Here is a 14,251-nt window from a genome sequence, read left to right as displayed (position 1 = left end):
TAATGTCATTAGGAAGACCCACTCCCTAGTTAATCACTTCCACTGAGGAAACTGTTGTAACGATAGTACAACAGGAACCCACTGGGAGTTTGAAAATACATCTTTTCTTTTTCTCCTACTACTTTCCTGTGGTCACGGAAGAGGCTGGATGGGTCTGGATTGTTCCCTAATTGCCCAGAGAAGCTGAATCACTCTTTCCCTGCAGCTAGCGATGTGTCCTGCAGTGTGAGCAAGTGTTTGGAGAACAAGTGGTTCGTTTTCCTTCTGTACAGAGCCATGATGGCTGTGTTACTGGAATGGTTTGAACCACACAGCTTTCAGTGTTCCAGCAGCGTGGGATCAAATGGCAGATTGTAGATGGTCATCCTTTATTTCCCAATTTTCTACATCTCTTGGGATCCCTGGTGCTCTGTAGAGGGTTTGTCTTAATGCTCCAAATCTCCCTTCAGGAATCAGGCTGGAGCAGGTGACAGTGCCGCTACCTGCATGAACTTTCTTCCTGAAATGCCATTACTGCATGGTGCGATTCCCTTCCAAGGGTGCTGGGCCTGCAGTGGGACTGCTTTGCAGCAGGATTGATACCAGGCTGCTAATTCTTTCCTGCTGTGGAAACACTGTGAACGCTTTACTTTTCATGAAGTGGCCATATGGCATTTTTCCATTGTGTCACCCAGCTGGCATCACATGAAAGGAATCGTTACTGAAGATACTCTGCTTATGAGCTGTGTAATTTAAAGAATAGGATAGGAACTTGGACTGAAATATTGAAAGCATATTGATTGCTGTAGGCAGCGAGCACTTCCATATTGCGCATTCCAAGTGCAGAGTGGGTGCTGTATTGAAACCAAGCTGTTTATTTTTCACTAGGTTCTTTGGCTTTTATAACTCTGTTTTCTGCAAAGTGTTTAGAGTAAAATTTCCCTTCAGTATGCAATCTACTTTGCTGGGAAGAGCTGAACAGTTCTTGTCTTAAGGAAAAGTGGTTTTCTATCATCTTGTAGTGATGCTTGAAGATAGATTTTGGTCTCTTACATGTAGACACACAGGGCAGATTTTATGTAGGTTTTATTGCTTCATCAAACATCCTTGGTTCACATTTGCATTGTATATTTTCTTCAGTAACTCTTTCGATGGCATCTTCTGTAGGTGATGATCATCAAACAGAGAGCAAGCTTGTCTCAGTGCAGGCAGAAGACACTGGAAGGCACTGAATTAAAATCCTGGCATCTTTATCTTTCTGGAAAACAACTTTGTCCCTGCAAAATGCTTGTTGAGGTCCCAAAATTCCGAATGTTGGAGACAAAATAAGCACAAATTGAAATAGTCTGTCATCAGCGGAGCTTTAACTGGTGAATTCCACTCTAATGTTATAGGCAGTCATATAAGAAATAAATATTTTGAGATTAATAAAGTGTTGGAGGAGGGAAGCTTGGCAGAAATTCAATGGGAAGAAGTCTCAGATCCCACCTGCAGCTTTGTCTGAACAGTGTGCTCAGTGGTTTTGAATTCATGCACGTAACAGCTGCCTCGCTGTAGAAGTAGAAATTGTGGTACATAAGGCAGCAATAAATCCTGGAGCTGGGCCTGCAGGGTTATGGTGTGGTGTTTTCTTAACAGGCAAGCGCCCAGGACAGCTCTAGGCTCAAATGGAGTTTTGATTTCTCACTGAAAAGCGATCTGCTTGCTGCAAGTCTTGCCTTTCAGCTCATGCTGTTTTGGTGAGGCAGCAGTTGATTGCCCTTTGCAGCTCTGCAACCATCACATTCGCTTGCTCATCTTCATCACTGGAATATTCTTGTTACTAATGGAAGTTCTGAGCCTGGACACATCAGTTCTGATGAGCAAGGTCCAGTGACAACATTTAAAATAAATCGTGATAGTCCAAGTGTATTTCCTTTCTGGTTTGTCCACGGTCATAAAAGTCTCTCTTGAGAAATGGTTCATGAGCACCAAGGTGCAGATCTTGTTAGATCCTTGCGTAGTCACTGTGAGGTGATGATTGTGCATTAAAGTTCTCCGGGAGCTAGTGGCCAGGTGTCCTGAGGCATGTTGGATGCTGAAGGCTTCAGCAGAGCTCCAGCTGCCAGGAACTGGTCATCGCTGCTGCTTTAGAGTGGGAAGATCCATTTGAGGTGAGAGGAGTGGGAGGAAAGTTGCTCATCATACGTTGGTTTGCAAGATCCTGCTCTCCAACCGCTGTAGGTAATTGTATCTCATAATGTTAGGTGAATTGGGTTTCAGTTTAAATGATGAGCTGTTCAATCTTGTGATTGTAATTGAATAAAAAAACAGGGGAGTAACATTTTCTGATAAGAATCTGTCTTGGCTTTTAGAGCCAGCTGCTATGTTTCAACTTGCTGTAAATATTTACATCCCAGTGCTACGGTTGTATGGTTGTTGATGTCCGATAGCTGATCAGTTAGGGATAACCATGTTCTTTGCTAGTTCTCTTGTCTGCATTCAGAAGGAACCTGTTCTTCATCATCAGCTGCTTCAACTTTTTGGACCAGAATGTTCCACTTCCAACACATCTCACTGTTTCAACTCCTTTCATCTTCTTTTTTCTCTTCCTGTGGAACTGAGAGGTTTCCAAGATAGCCTTACACCATTCTTCTCAAGAAAACTGTCATCTGAAGAGAACAGGAGGCTTTTCTAAGGTCATTAGGCCTAGATAATTAACGAGTCTGTCTTGGGGAATTTCAGCACATGTGCAGCCATCACATTAAAAAGCGGCATTGCAATTAAGAGGCAGATGGGTTTTCATGGTTTCTAACTGTAAATGTCCTCATGTGGCCTCAAAGTCTCAGGTACGTGAGGCACAGCGCTGGGATTGCTGTGCAGCAGAAAGTGCTGTAGTGTCCTTCTGGGGTGCCCTTGAAGAGAGGTTTCAGTGTATCCTCGGAGCCTGCTGCTGCTTGTGCTCTTCCGCAAGGGGAAAGAATTCTTCCAGGGTTGGAGTTGGTCTCTGAGCGAAGCTGGTGGTAGCTTCAGTCGCCCATCAGCCTTGTGCTGGAGAGCAGGATTTGGTTTGTTTTTGTTTACTCAGGGTTATTATAATGGAATATCTTCCCTTGCTCCATGAACGCTTGTTTTGGAAATCGCTTACAAGCCTTCGAAATCAGTCCAGGCCAACAGAGACCAGCGTTGCTGAAGGCGCAGGGAGTTTGGCTGGGTGGACATCGCTGATGCACGTGCTGTCTGCTCCGAGGAAACCCCGGTAGCTCTGACGGCTGAGGATGCTCTGTGGTTCAGCCCCGGGGGTTAGAGGTGATTTTTCTTGTGCATAAATCAGCGGAAGCTTGGCTTCTGTAAGCTTGCAAGCTTGTCTCTGAGTTGGGGGTGTCCTGCCTGGCTTGTTTTCCTGGAAGTTTCTGTTCTGAGCAGAAGCAGAGTGATTTGTGGAGGAGTTTTATCTTCTCATGTTGCCCGATTACAGCTGCTGGTTTGTGGGGATAACCGACAGCATCCGCTCTTAAAAACAACCGTTGCTTCGCAGCGCCCTGCAGCTGAGGAAAGGGCAAGATAGCTCTTTGTCCCAGGTATTTTTGAATGTCCTATTTCAGCGGGAAACTCGATGTTTTGGTATTTGAAAAGCCCTCCAAACGTCCCCTGTGGCTTTGAAAGGATGCCACGTTTTGGAGGTTTGGATTCGTGCCTCCAGTTATTTTTGAAAAGAACAGGGACCTAAAAATAACCCGTGTGTACTTTTCCAGGCAGAAACGACTGGGTTTTGTGAGCCAAGTGTTTGCATGGAGTGAGGCAATTCTGCCTGTGAATTTATGGCTTTGTGTAGCCGGTCAAACAGCGTTACCAGAGAGACTCCCAGGCCAGCGCTGGGGCGAGAACAGAGCTCTCCTCCGCGGCGCAGGGCCTTGACCTTCATAAACTGTTGCTCTGCTACGTGATGAATATGCACCCGCTGGCGTGGACCTCTTGTTGGGTCCCCCAGGCGCTGGCCTGCCGGTTTCCTTTGAGTTAGAGTTACAGGAATCGAATCCTGTAACTCGATTTCTGCAGGCTCTGTAGAGCAAATTGATCTGTTTGAAAAACCTGAATAAAAACCTGTTTTGGCTTCTAAATTTAGAAACGATGCAGGCTGGCAGCTCTCTCAAGCGGATTTCACTGAGCTAATTATCCTTTTAGATAAAGCACATCTCTTGCATTGTCTAATCAGATGAAAATATCTGCATTACAGATGGTCCCTTCCATTCATTATTCACTAAGGAGATTAAGTTTCGCAGAGAGAAGAGGAACGCGATGGGGGTGGGGACACTGGTGGGAAGAGATTGAGTGCATCCCGGTAGCTGTCACCACTGCTTCGCAGGGGTGTGCCACCTTCTTTTTAAGCTGAAAGAGGGGAGATTGAGATGAGATCTTAGGAAGAAATGTTTTCCTGTAGGGGTGGGGTGCCCAGGTTGCCCAGAGCAGTGGTGGCTGCCCCATCCCTGGAGGTGTTGAAGGCCAGGTTGGATGGGGCTTGGAGCCCCTGATCCAGTGGGAGGTGTCCCTGCCCATGGCAGGGGTGGAACTGGATGGGCTTTGAGATTCCTTTCAACCCAACCCATTCTATGATTCTCCCTACGTGCCCATAATGGACCGTGTTCTTCTGCTGGTTTGTCTTCTGCAGCCCTTGGCCAAGAGTCAGCTGGAGCTTCCTTACCAGTTCTTGTTTCACTTTCAAAATAGTTGTAAACCACAGAGCTGACTAGGATTTTAGGGAGAATTTGTTGGATTCCCCGTGTCAGTTGATGGGGAAGACCCTACTTTTTTACTTTTAGTCCATCATTTATTGATCACTGCTCCCTAAAAACAGTAGGGGAAGAAACTGGTGGTCAGAAGCAGTCAGTCCAACAGGTCTTGTTGTGGATCCAGGAATCACTGTCCTGCTTCCAGAGGGGAGAAAATAACCAGTTTTCTCCCAACTGCAGTTGACCATCTGGTTATTTCTGTACTCCAGTATTTTTCCTGGTGAGATTTTTTCCCTCAGCTATTGCCTAAGTGTGAGCTAGGATAGCATTAAAATACAAAAATAAGTTTAAAGACATCTGTGGTTCCTTGGAATTGTAACATGGGTGTATCTTTCCAAAGTGGATGAGGGGGAAGTATTCAGTCTCCGTATGTGTTAGATCAGGTTAAAGCGTGGACGCTTTGGTTATAACTGCCCTTCGGAACCACACAGCCAGGATGAACATATAGTGTAACTGGATCCAAATGAAGTGTAACAGCCAGTGAGGTTGGATTTCAAGACCTTTATATGAAGCTTAGTATTCCAAAGTAGTTTCACATTGTGCCGGTTCTTTATTCTCTTGCAGGAGCACGGCTTTATAATGATGTTTCCTTATTTCTCAGTGTTTTTCTTTCTCCTATTAGTACAGGAAAACCTCATGTAGATTAGGAACTGGCCATGCAGCACAGAGGGCTGGAGTATAGAAGCTGACTTGCAAAAGTTGTTAAATAAGTACAGTTGGCTTGCATATGGATTTTCTTTTACTGGGTCTTGGATTCTCAACCATGGGACTGTTTACTACAGAACAGATTAAGTCTTTGAGACAAAATTAGCTCTTAAAAATAATCTCGAGAGATGGTCTCCATTCACAAACTGGGCACAAAGAGCCCCAGAATAAACTGTTCTAGTACGAGATGTGGAAAAATACTCTGTGCTCTTCGGAACTGTTCTGATGTTGCATTCTGCTTTAGATCTTGAAAATACCAGGTAGAATGTTGTTAGGTTGGATCTCTGAGGTCAGTCTCCAACATCCCCTTTGTACTTACTATAGTGGGGATATCAAAATGTGTCGCCTCCAGCAGGTAGGAGGGTACAGGTAGCAATTCTGGTTTAAAATCTTCTTTCAGCCTTGCTTTTTGGTGGAACAGACAATTTGGACTAACTTTAGCTAATCCTCACCTGCTGTTTTCAGCCTGTGTAGCTTCTAACTCTTAAAGCAAAGTTCTTGATTGATGTTCTGCTTTGCTGCAGGGTGTGGCAGCAGGGCATTCGGATGACTTTTTGGGTTTTTCCTCTTCCCTTCTTTCCTCCCGAGAAGCAGACCCAGCTGTGGCTTTGTCCTTTCAGTAGCTCAGACAGGTTTACCTCTGTCTGCCATCCTTTCTGCAGCTTCAAGTGGCGTTAGGCTGCTCTGCTGGGAAGATCAAATTCTGGTGGAGGCCACCAGGCTCTAGTGCTTTAGACAAATATCCTGCCTTAGGGAGTGAGGTTTGGAAGGAGCCTGGGTGCGTCTGCATTGCAGTGCAGGCACTTGTGTTTGAGTTGTCACTCTAGGGGAATAAGTACTGGTGTGTGGAATTCTCCTGTGTTTCCATATAAAGGAATATCTGCAGGAAAAGGATGCCAAGCAGTCACTGCTGTTGCTTTGATGCTTCTGAGGTTCTGATATAAGCCATCATCTTACTCGCCCCTTCAAAGAGTCATCATCAGTAATTATGGAGTTGCATATTATTTTGTCTCTTCTCTCATCATCTTCCACCCCCAGCCTGCCTCTTGCCTTACTTGTGGCACAGCAAAACAGCGCAGCCCATGGATTCCTCTCTCATTTCAAAAGTATGACTAAGAAAACATTAATTAATCTGTGGAGAAGCTGTGTAGTTGTGGGCATTAAGCTGGGACTTGATGTGGTTTCAGCAGAAAGGTGCTATATAAGTCACCAAAGTCAAAACTAGAATGATTTTCAAATCTTGCCTTTGTGGTACTTGATTTCCAACTTGAAAGTGTTAGAAGCATTCAAGATTTACATTTAGTACTACAAAACCCGAGATGCTTGTCTGTCCATTGCAACAAGAGCCTGAATTACGACCCTGTGCTGGATTGCTGTGCTCCAGTTCTCTCTCTGCAAAGAAGAGCTGGCTGGACCTTGGTTGGCAGCAGGGACCGGAGCAGACGTTCACTGTCCCTCTCCGTTGCGAGCATCGCTAGCTTCTCCCTGGAGCACAGACTTCAGAGGGCATCGGTGATAGCCAAAGACCTTTCCCTGTTCAATCCGTGGCAGGAGAGCAGCTGAGGGTGGAAGCAGAGAGGGAAGCACCTCCAAGACCCAAGGAACGGGTAGAGCCCGCGGCTGAGCTCTGGGTGCTTCATCTCTGCAGTTCCAAAAGACTTGATGTGACCTTGTACTGGTACCACTGAGTGGATACAGCACACTTGGCCTTCTCTGAAGGAAAAAGGGATACGGAGCAGAAAGGAACAATGTTAACTCTTGTGTATGTGTGTGCGTGTGTGTGTGTGTGTTTCTTTGTGTTCTTTTTTTTAAGCTGGAAAGAGGTGACTTCCTCTCAGAAGAATGGAGAGAGAGAATTGCGAACACAAGGTACAGTACAGCGATTGAACGCTGCTTTATGAACTGAATATTTGGGAGTTTGTATCATGGAAATTGGGAGGCTGGCCAGTTTTTTATATAGAATTTCCATAGCAAATACCAAAAGCCTGTCTGCCAACTTTTATATTGGCCTCTTTAGATCCTGTGTTCTGAGTAGAAGAATGGGTTTAAATGCACGTCCTGTGATATTACATGCGAGGGTGTATCCAAGATAAATGCTGGTTACACAGAGAAGTGTAAACCTCTGTTTTGCACGGCCTTGTTGGTGTCAGTGATTCTGGCACAACACTTGGCTCTTGGTACAAACAGCTGGGCTCGCTTTCCATTTAAACACAAAAAGCCGAAGACCCAAGTGAGTCTGTGCCAACTGAAATTGGGAATTCATTTCCTCTGCTTGTCTTGAAGATTTATTTCTCTGAAGATCTATGCAGAGGGTGAGACTCCTTTCTGATGGTAGCAAAAAGAGAGTAAATTTGTTAAAGCAATACAATATTTTTAAGGGCTTTATGTTCTTTTAGCATTAAGGGAAGGAAAAAACAAGCCTTTATGTGATTTCCTGGGCCACCCTGTTAGATGGGGAATGGGAGACAGTTGGTAGAAGGCTTTCGTTAGCCTTGGGGCAATTTATGGATTGCTTCCAGGACGCTGCTTTAAGAATGCCCCATCCTGAGGGCATCTGCCAGGCTGATGACTTTTGCATTATTATGTACCTCACTTCAACTCCTGGAGTGCTTTTTAGTTTGTAGACAGTTTTGTCCCAGCCCTGCAGCGTAGGGTTTTTCTTTGTTGCTTGCTGTTCCAAATGCACGTTCCTTTGCTGTCTGTGCCATTTGCTGTGGAACACATTTTTTTTATTTTTTTTTTGATTTTTAGCTGCTGTCTGTGTGCAGAAACGCTGGTAGATGTTGATTTTATCCAGTAGGCAACTATTGTGCCAAGTGATCCACAGCAACATTGCTCTCTGATCCAGGAATTCCAAAAGGAGCTTTTTGCTCCCAGTTATTAGGAGTTTGGGCTTGTTCGGAGCGTGCCAACCGTTTGGTGTCTGCTCTGAGGAGGCTGCAGATTGTCTGATGGATTCATGTCAGAGCCACCCAATCATAGAATCACCAGGTTGGAAGAGACCCACCAGATCATCGAGTCCAACCCTTCCTATCAAATACTAAACCATGTCCCTCAGCACCATGTCCACCTGTCCCTTAAACCCCTCCAGGGAAGGTGACTCAACCCCCTCCCTGGGCAGCCTCTGCCACTGCCCAATGACCCTTTCTGTGAAAAATTTTTCCCTAATGTTCAGCTCGTAGCTTGTAGCTCCTAGTGTTGCCCTTCCCGTGAGTGGAGAGCTGGGCTTGGAAGAGAAGGGAGTGTGGTTCTAGCTGGCATGTAATCAGGCCGTGCAGGACACAATATTCCTGGCCATCTCTGTTCTAGTACAGCCCTACGTGTTGAAACCACGGTGGATGGGGGGCTCCTCCACCGCAGTCACGTGCGTACAGAGCCCTGTGCCAAAATGAACACTTAAAAAAAGAAAATACCTGGCAAGTGATGGCTTTTTCCTCTCCTGGATGTCTTCTAGTCTCATTAATATGCTTGGCTCTTTCGCAGGGCCTCTTTTTTGGCACGTGGTGGGAAGGAGGAGGAAGAAACTCCTGCTCGCCTTTCCTGCCAGGCAGGGTTTCCCAAACTTCCAAGAGCAAGGCAGAGCAAGAATGACTTTTTTTCTTGGCATATAAACGCTTTTTTTAATTCATCTTTGGTTTTTAATAGCTTTGGCTGCTGCTCTTAAACTCAGTGGCCTTGTTGAACATGTTGTGTGTGTGCAGGCACTAGGAAGGGGGGTTCAAACAGACCCCTTGTAAAGAAATCAGTTCTTCAAGTTGGAACCAGAATGGCTTTCACGGTTCATGCGTGCAGGACGCTCTCCGGCCTCCAGGAGATGTTGAGGGCTCTGGTTGCGTTCTGCTAGGAAATAGGCACCAGAGGCAAATAGACTGGCCCAGGCTCTTAAAAATAAAGGAGTATTTCTTTCAGTTGTGATATGTTCTGTTCCTTTTGCCGTTCATGTGATTGTCCTTGTATGCGGCGTTCTTTGTTTCCATCTGTTTTTTTTTTCAGCCATAAAACCCCCCTCATCGGATTTTTTAACCCAGAAAGAAGGATGCTGACCCTCTGGTGTGGGTTAGGGCGAAGTGCTGGGTTAGGACAGGGAGAACAAGCAGAGAGATATCAACTGCCTTGTTGCTTTATGGTGGAATTCCGAGCTAGAAGAGGAAAAAAAGATATATAATATATATAAATACATTTTCTGCTGTACTGTTTTAAACGCACGTGAAGAAGGAATGGGATAAAATGCATATTTGTTGTGTTGGAGCCCTGCGTTTTATGTGCGAGTTAACTACTGTGTGTTGGTAGTTGCTGTGTTGATGTTTGATCTCACCATGGCAGAGGGAGAAAAACATTTTGCACGTTGTTTTTATGTTGAAACTCAGCCGTGCGCGTAGGGACTGTCAGAGCACGACGCCTTTACACGTGTTTAAATGTGAGTATGTGAGCAGCGCCTGCGAACGGGAAGGAGCAAGGGACTGGTTTGTGTCACTGTGTAAGGAGAAAGAGGTTTGTTAGGTGGAAGGAGCTGTGTAGTCAGGGATAAGCGAGGTTTCTCAGTTTCCTAAGTGGCCGTAGAGGCTGTAAGTGGCTACGAGTTGTGAGGTAGCTGTGTCTGTGTGTGCTTGGGTGCCGTTTGCCTCTCCCTCTTTAATAACGAGACCATTATCTTGCAGTGTTATTTTTGTGAATAACTTTGCCTTTGGTCCTGAGGTGGATCACCAGCTGAAGGAGCGATTTGCAAACATGAAGGAAGGTAACGAATCCAACTTCAACCTTTTTTTCCTTTCTTTCCATCTTACTGGGGGAGCTGGTAGTGGTGAGGGCTGGGGTCAGAAGCCAGGTTGGTGGGATTCGTTCTGTGCCTTGTGGGCAGGCATCTGCTCCCCAGTGGTTATTTCTTGGGCTCTTTACTTCCCTTAATACCTGCTCTGAGCCACCTGATGCCCTGTGAGGGCTCTCTGGGGCAAGAGGAACTGCTGCTTCTCTCTCACCTGTCTTGATAGCCAACAAAAGACCCAAGGGCCAAGACTGCAAAGCCTCCTGACCGAATAGCCATGGCTTTGTACATCCGCTTTCTCTCACTGCAGACTGAATTTAGTTACTGGATTTTCCTATTTAATGTTGTCTGGGTGTTAACTGGGGAGTGTTCAAATGGGGACACGGCCACAGGGTGTTGTGTGCTTCTGGAGAAGCTGGAGACACCAGTGATGGGGCTGCCCACTAACCCCGTTGTGGCCTTTACGTTGCCTGAGGATCCTTTTCTTTCCTATTAACCACTTGGATAAGTCACAATTTATTTGGTTATAGCAGAAATTACATTAACAAGTATTTCTGAAAAGAAAAATGTGTGGCATAAACAAATTGTGGTGTCCCCAGCTTTGTTCCGGAGTAAATAATGTGACTTCTGGGCACTGTCACAAAGTGTAAAACCCCCAGACTTCAGCTGCCCTCTCAGATTTTAGTGGTTGATCCTTTATTTAGTTTAAAAAACCCTTTTGTTTAGTGGTGGCTTGCGAGAACAGCCGGGTGGGGAAGGGTCAGAAGCTCTTTAGGAAGAGCCCCAGTTCTCTTCCAAGAAAATGCTCGAGCTCTGGGTCTTGGGCTAAATGACAGCAGAGACTGAAATGGAGATTAGCGTTTCTTTAAATAAAAAGGCTTTAGGGGCTTGGGTATGACAGTCACTGACTAGGAATGAGATAGCAGTGTTCCTAATGGACTTTTCTATGAACTGCTACTGAGAATCCATGCGTTCTTTTGTTTGGAAGGGCTCTAAGATCTCATTTGAAAGTGATCCTTGAGGTGTCGCCTTGTAGCCAGTGGGACAGGTCGACTGATTTTCTTGAATGCTGTCAGGATAAGCCTTAATGAATTTCTTTTTTTGTAATGATACACCAGTGATGGTTCTCCTAGGGCTTCTCCTTAGGGCTCTGTACTGGGTTATATTTAGTAAGGAATCATTTTGAGAAGAAACAGTGGTAATTGACCTTGCTTTTCTTTTTTCCAGGTGGGAGAATTGTGTCTTCAAAACCTTTTGCACCTCTGAATTTTAGAATTAACAGTCGAAACTTGAGTGGTACGATCACCCTTTTTATTGTACATTACAATGAGGGTGTGTTTGTTATCTGAACATGTCTGTAGTGGTTTGTGTTGCTCTTTAAAGACACGTGTCAGTAACTAGAAACACGCTGTTGTATTTTTATAGCTTTCATACCCTGGTGATATGTATTTAAAAATCAAACAAACAATGAAACCCCACGCAACACTGGAATAAACACTCTTTTTCCTGCTGAGTTCAAATTTCTGTGATGTCAGTGTTTCCTTGGCTGGGCACCTTTTGCAGATGAAGAGGAATAAGGTGTTTCAGGGCTGTGATGCATTTCTTTAGCTACGAAGAGCTGCAGGGACTGGCTTGCATGCAAATTCCATGTACCCTAACTGTCTACATTTGGACAGGTAAATCCCACCAGTCATGAACGTTTCGCTTCTAAGCCTCACAAATCAACTTCAGAGGCCTTGTAACGTGATCGAACAGACCCATCCCATAAACACCTGGTTGCTGTGTCTATTTTATTGCCAGCAAGGCTTTGTGGTATTCTTTTCTCAATGCAGTAGACCTGATATTTGCCAATGTCCTTTGCAGTGTGAACTGCAGGTTAATGGGGTTTTGAGATTCCAAATGCCCTATTTGGGGTTTTCTTCTGGCCTTTTTTTCAGTTTATATTCTTGAAATCTTTCAGGCAAAGGCTGGGTTTTGCACATTTTTACTGTGTCCGGTGCAAAACACTCCCTAAATTAAAAAAATGCCTTATTCCCCTCCTTGTGCAAAATGATGAGTAACATCCCAAGGTACAAATCTTAAGTTGTGTCTTCTGGTTTTGGCCTGACGTTCATGGCAAACTCCTTCTCAAAAATAGTCATTTAAGACTGTCATTAAGGCACTGAAGTAGTGCTGTTGTGGGTTATTTTTACGCAGCTTGAATTAGAATCACAGAATCGTTAAGGTTGGAAAAGCCCTCTAAGCTCATCCAGTCCAACCGTCAGCACAACACCACCATCCCTTCTAAACCATGTCCCAAAGCGCACGGCTACATGGTTTTTTGAACCCCTCCAGGGATGGAGACTCCCCAACTGCCCTGGGCAGCCTCTGCCAGGGCTTCACCACTCTTTCAGTGAAGCAATTTTTCCTGATGTCCAATCTAAACCTCCTCTGATGCAACTTGAGGCCATTTCTTCTTGTCTTATGACTTGTTATTTGGGAGGAGAGCCCAGCACCCACCTTGCTACAGCCTCCTTTCGGGGAGCTGCGGAGAGCGATGTGGTCTCCCCTCAGCCTCCTCTTCTCCTGGCTAAAATTGTGAATGTCCCATGGATCCAACATCCAAAATTCCATAGAAGGTAGATCTTTAAAATGTCTTAAGTTTTCTGCAGGTTGCACGTAGCAAGAGAGTAAGAAATGGCTTTTTAATCTTGCTGCAGTGCTTTCTTCTGGGACATGCAAGATTTGTGGTTTTGCGTGGAATTTTTACTGTTGTGTGTCTGATTTCAGCTGAGTAAAACTGAGTGGCCTAAGTTCTGAGAAGAACTTTGATTATCTTCACTTTCTTCCTTTAGATATTGGCACTATAATGAGAGTTGTGGAGCTATCACCACTGAAAGGCTCTGTGTCCTGGACCGGGAAACCAGTTTCTTACTACCTGCATACTATTGACCGAACCATAGTGAGTATAAACATGGGATTGTGCAGTATTTGAGAACATGGAATTGTGCAGAGTGGTGCTGCAGCTTCCACGCTGAGTGAAGACTCTGTGAGTCTTTAGTTCTTTAGTTTGCTTTGTGGTCAAACCACCTGATTCTGTTGTAGTCAAGCAGTGAATCTCAATTTTAGTTGAACTTGCAGTTTCTGTTGAACCAGCCAATGCTCATTAACAACGCTGATGCATTCACTGGGTCTTTTCTAGCTAAAGAAAACAGAAACAACCCTGTAAAAATGTACAGTTTGTGGAGAAACAGCTTATTCCCACTCTGAGTGAGGCAGTAAAGCTGGTTTTCCAAGTCTGCTGTAGTCTAATAAAGCTTTTGTTAAAGAATATGCCATATTGAGTGAAGTAGCTTCTTTGAAAACATTTGCTGAGTGGAATTACGTGACACAAAACTCTAAAGCAGGGATAGGCAGTGGTGAAGATGATAAAACCTTGCTGAGGCTTGGATTACGTCCTGCTACACGGTGTTTCTGTGTGGCTAAGATGAATGAATGTAAATGGCTTCTTGATGTGGCTTATCAGAAGAAAACCAGTCAGCATTTCTGTAGTTCTGCATTTGTCTTAAGCTTAATATTTTGTTCTTATGTAGTCATCTGTCGTGACTTTGGAAATGACTGTCTTATCTTTCTATTTTCAGCTTGAAAACTATTTTTCTAGTCTCAAAAACCCAAAACTCAGGGTAAGTTTCAGTCGTTTTCTGTAGAAAACTCAAAATAATGGAGCAGCCACTCTGAGGAATTCAGTCAGTTGTTAAAGATGTACAGAACTGATAGAAAATCAAATTTGCTTGATAAGCAAGGAGTGTGGAGGTGGGGTAATTGAAGTGAAGCATCATGTACCATCACGCATTAATAGAATCATGTTCAAGAGCCTTCTAATAGAGAATAAATGGGGCAGTGGCAAGATGGTTTTCCCTATACAGATCTCTAAAGAACTATTTGTTCATTAAAGAACTGAAGTTAAAGAAGGAAATGGTAGTTTGAGCCTGTCCCAGTGTTCACCTTCATGAAAATGGAGCTGAAAAGCACTTGGAGATGTTACTTCTGGGACGTG

At 44.6% G+C, this 14,251-nt stretch overlaps 1 protein-coding gene across 10 annotated transcripts in view; it reads left to right on the top strand.

The window, feature by feature from the left end:
* The window catches only part of DOT1L (DOT1 like histone lysine methyltransferase), a 73,136-nt gene that overhangs the window by 27,706 nt on the left and 31,179 nt on the right, over window positions 1-14,251 (top strand). For all 10 annotated transcript variants that reach the window (XR_011339202.1, XR_011339206.1, XR_011339205.1 and 7 more), the window contains 5 exons: window positions 7,267-7,322; window positions 10,112-10,191; window positions 11,443-11,511; window positions 13,050-13,156; window positions 13,836-13,877. Coding sequence is in view for 2 of the 10 variants with exons in the window: in XM_069877975.1 (XP_069734076.1) it covers window positions 7,267-7,322; window positions 10,112-10,191; window positions 11,443-11,511; window positions 13,050-13,156; window positions 13,836-13,877 (354 nt within the window). In the remaining 8 variants the exon portion in view is untranslated. The remainder of the gene's footprint in view (window positions 1-7,266; window positions 7,323-10,111; window positions 10,192-11,442; window positions 11,512-13,049; window positions 13,157-13,835; window positions 13,878-14,251) is intronic.

This window comes from Phaenicophaeus curvirostris, chromosome 28 (genome assembly GCF_032191515.1).
Source record: "Phaenicophaeus curvirostris isolate KB17595 chromosome 28, BPBGC_Pcur_1.0, whole genome shotgun sequence".
Classification (NCBI taxonomy): domain Eukaryota; kingdom Metazoa; phylum Chordata; class Aves; order Cuculiformes; family Cuculidae; genus Phaenicophaeus; species Phaenicophaeus curvirostris.
This window is presented reverse-complemented; position numbering and strand designations above follow the sequence as displayed.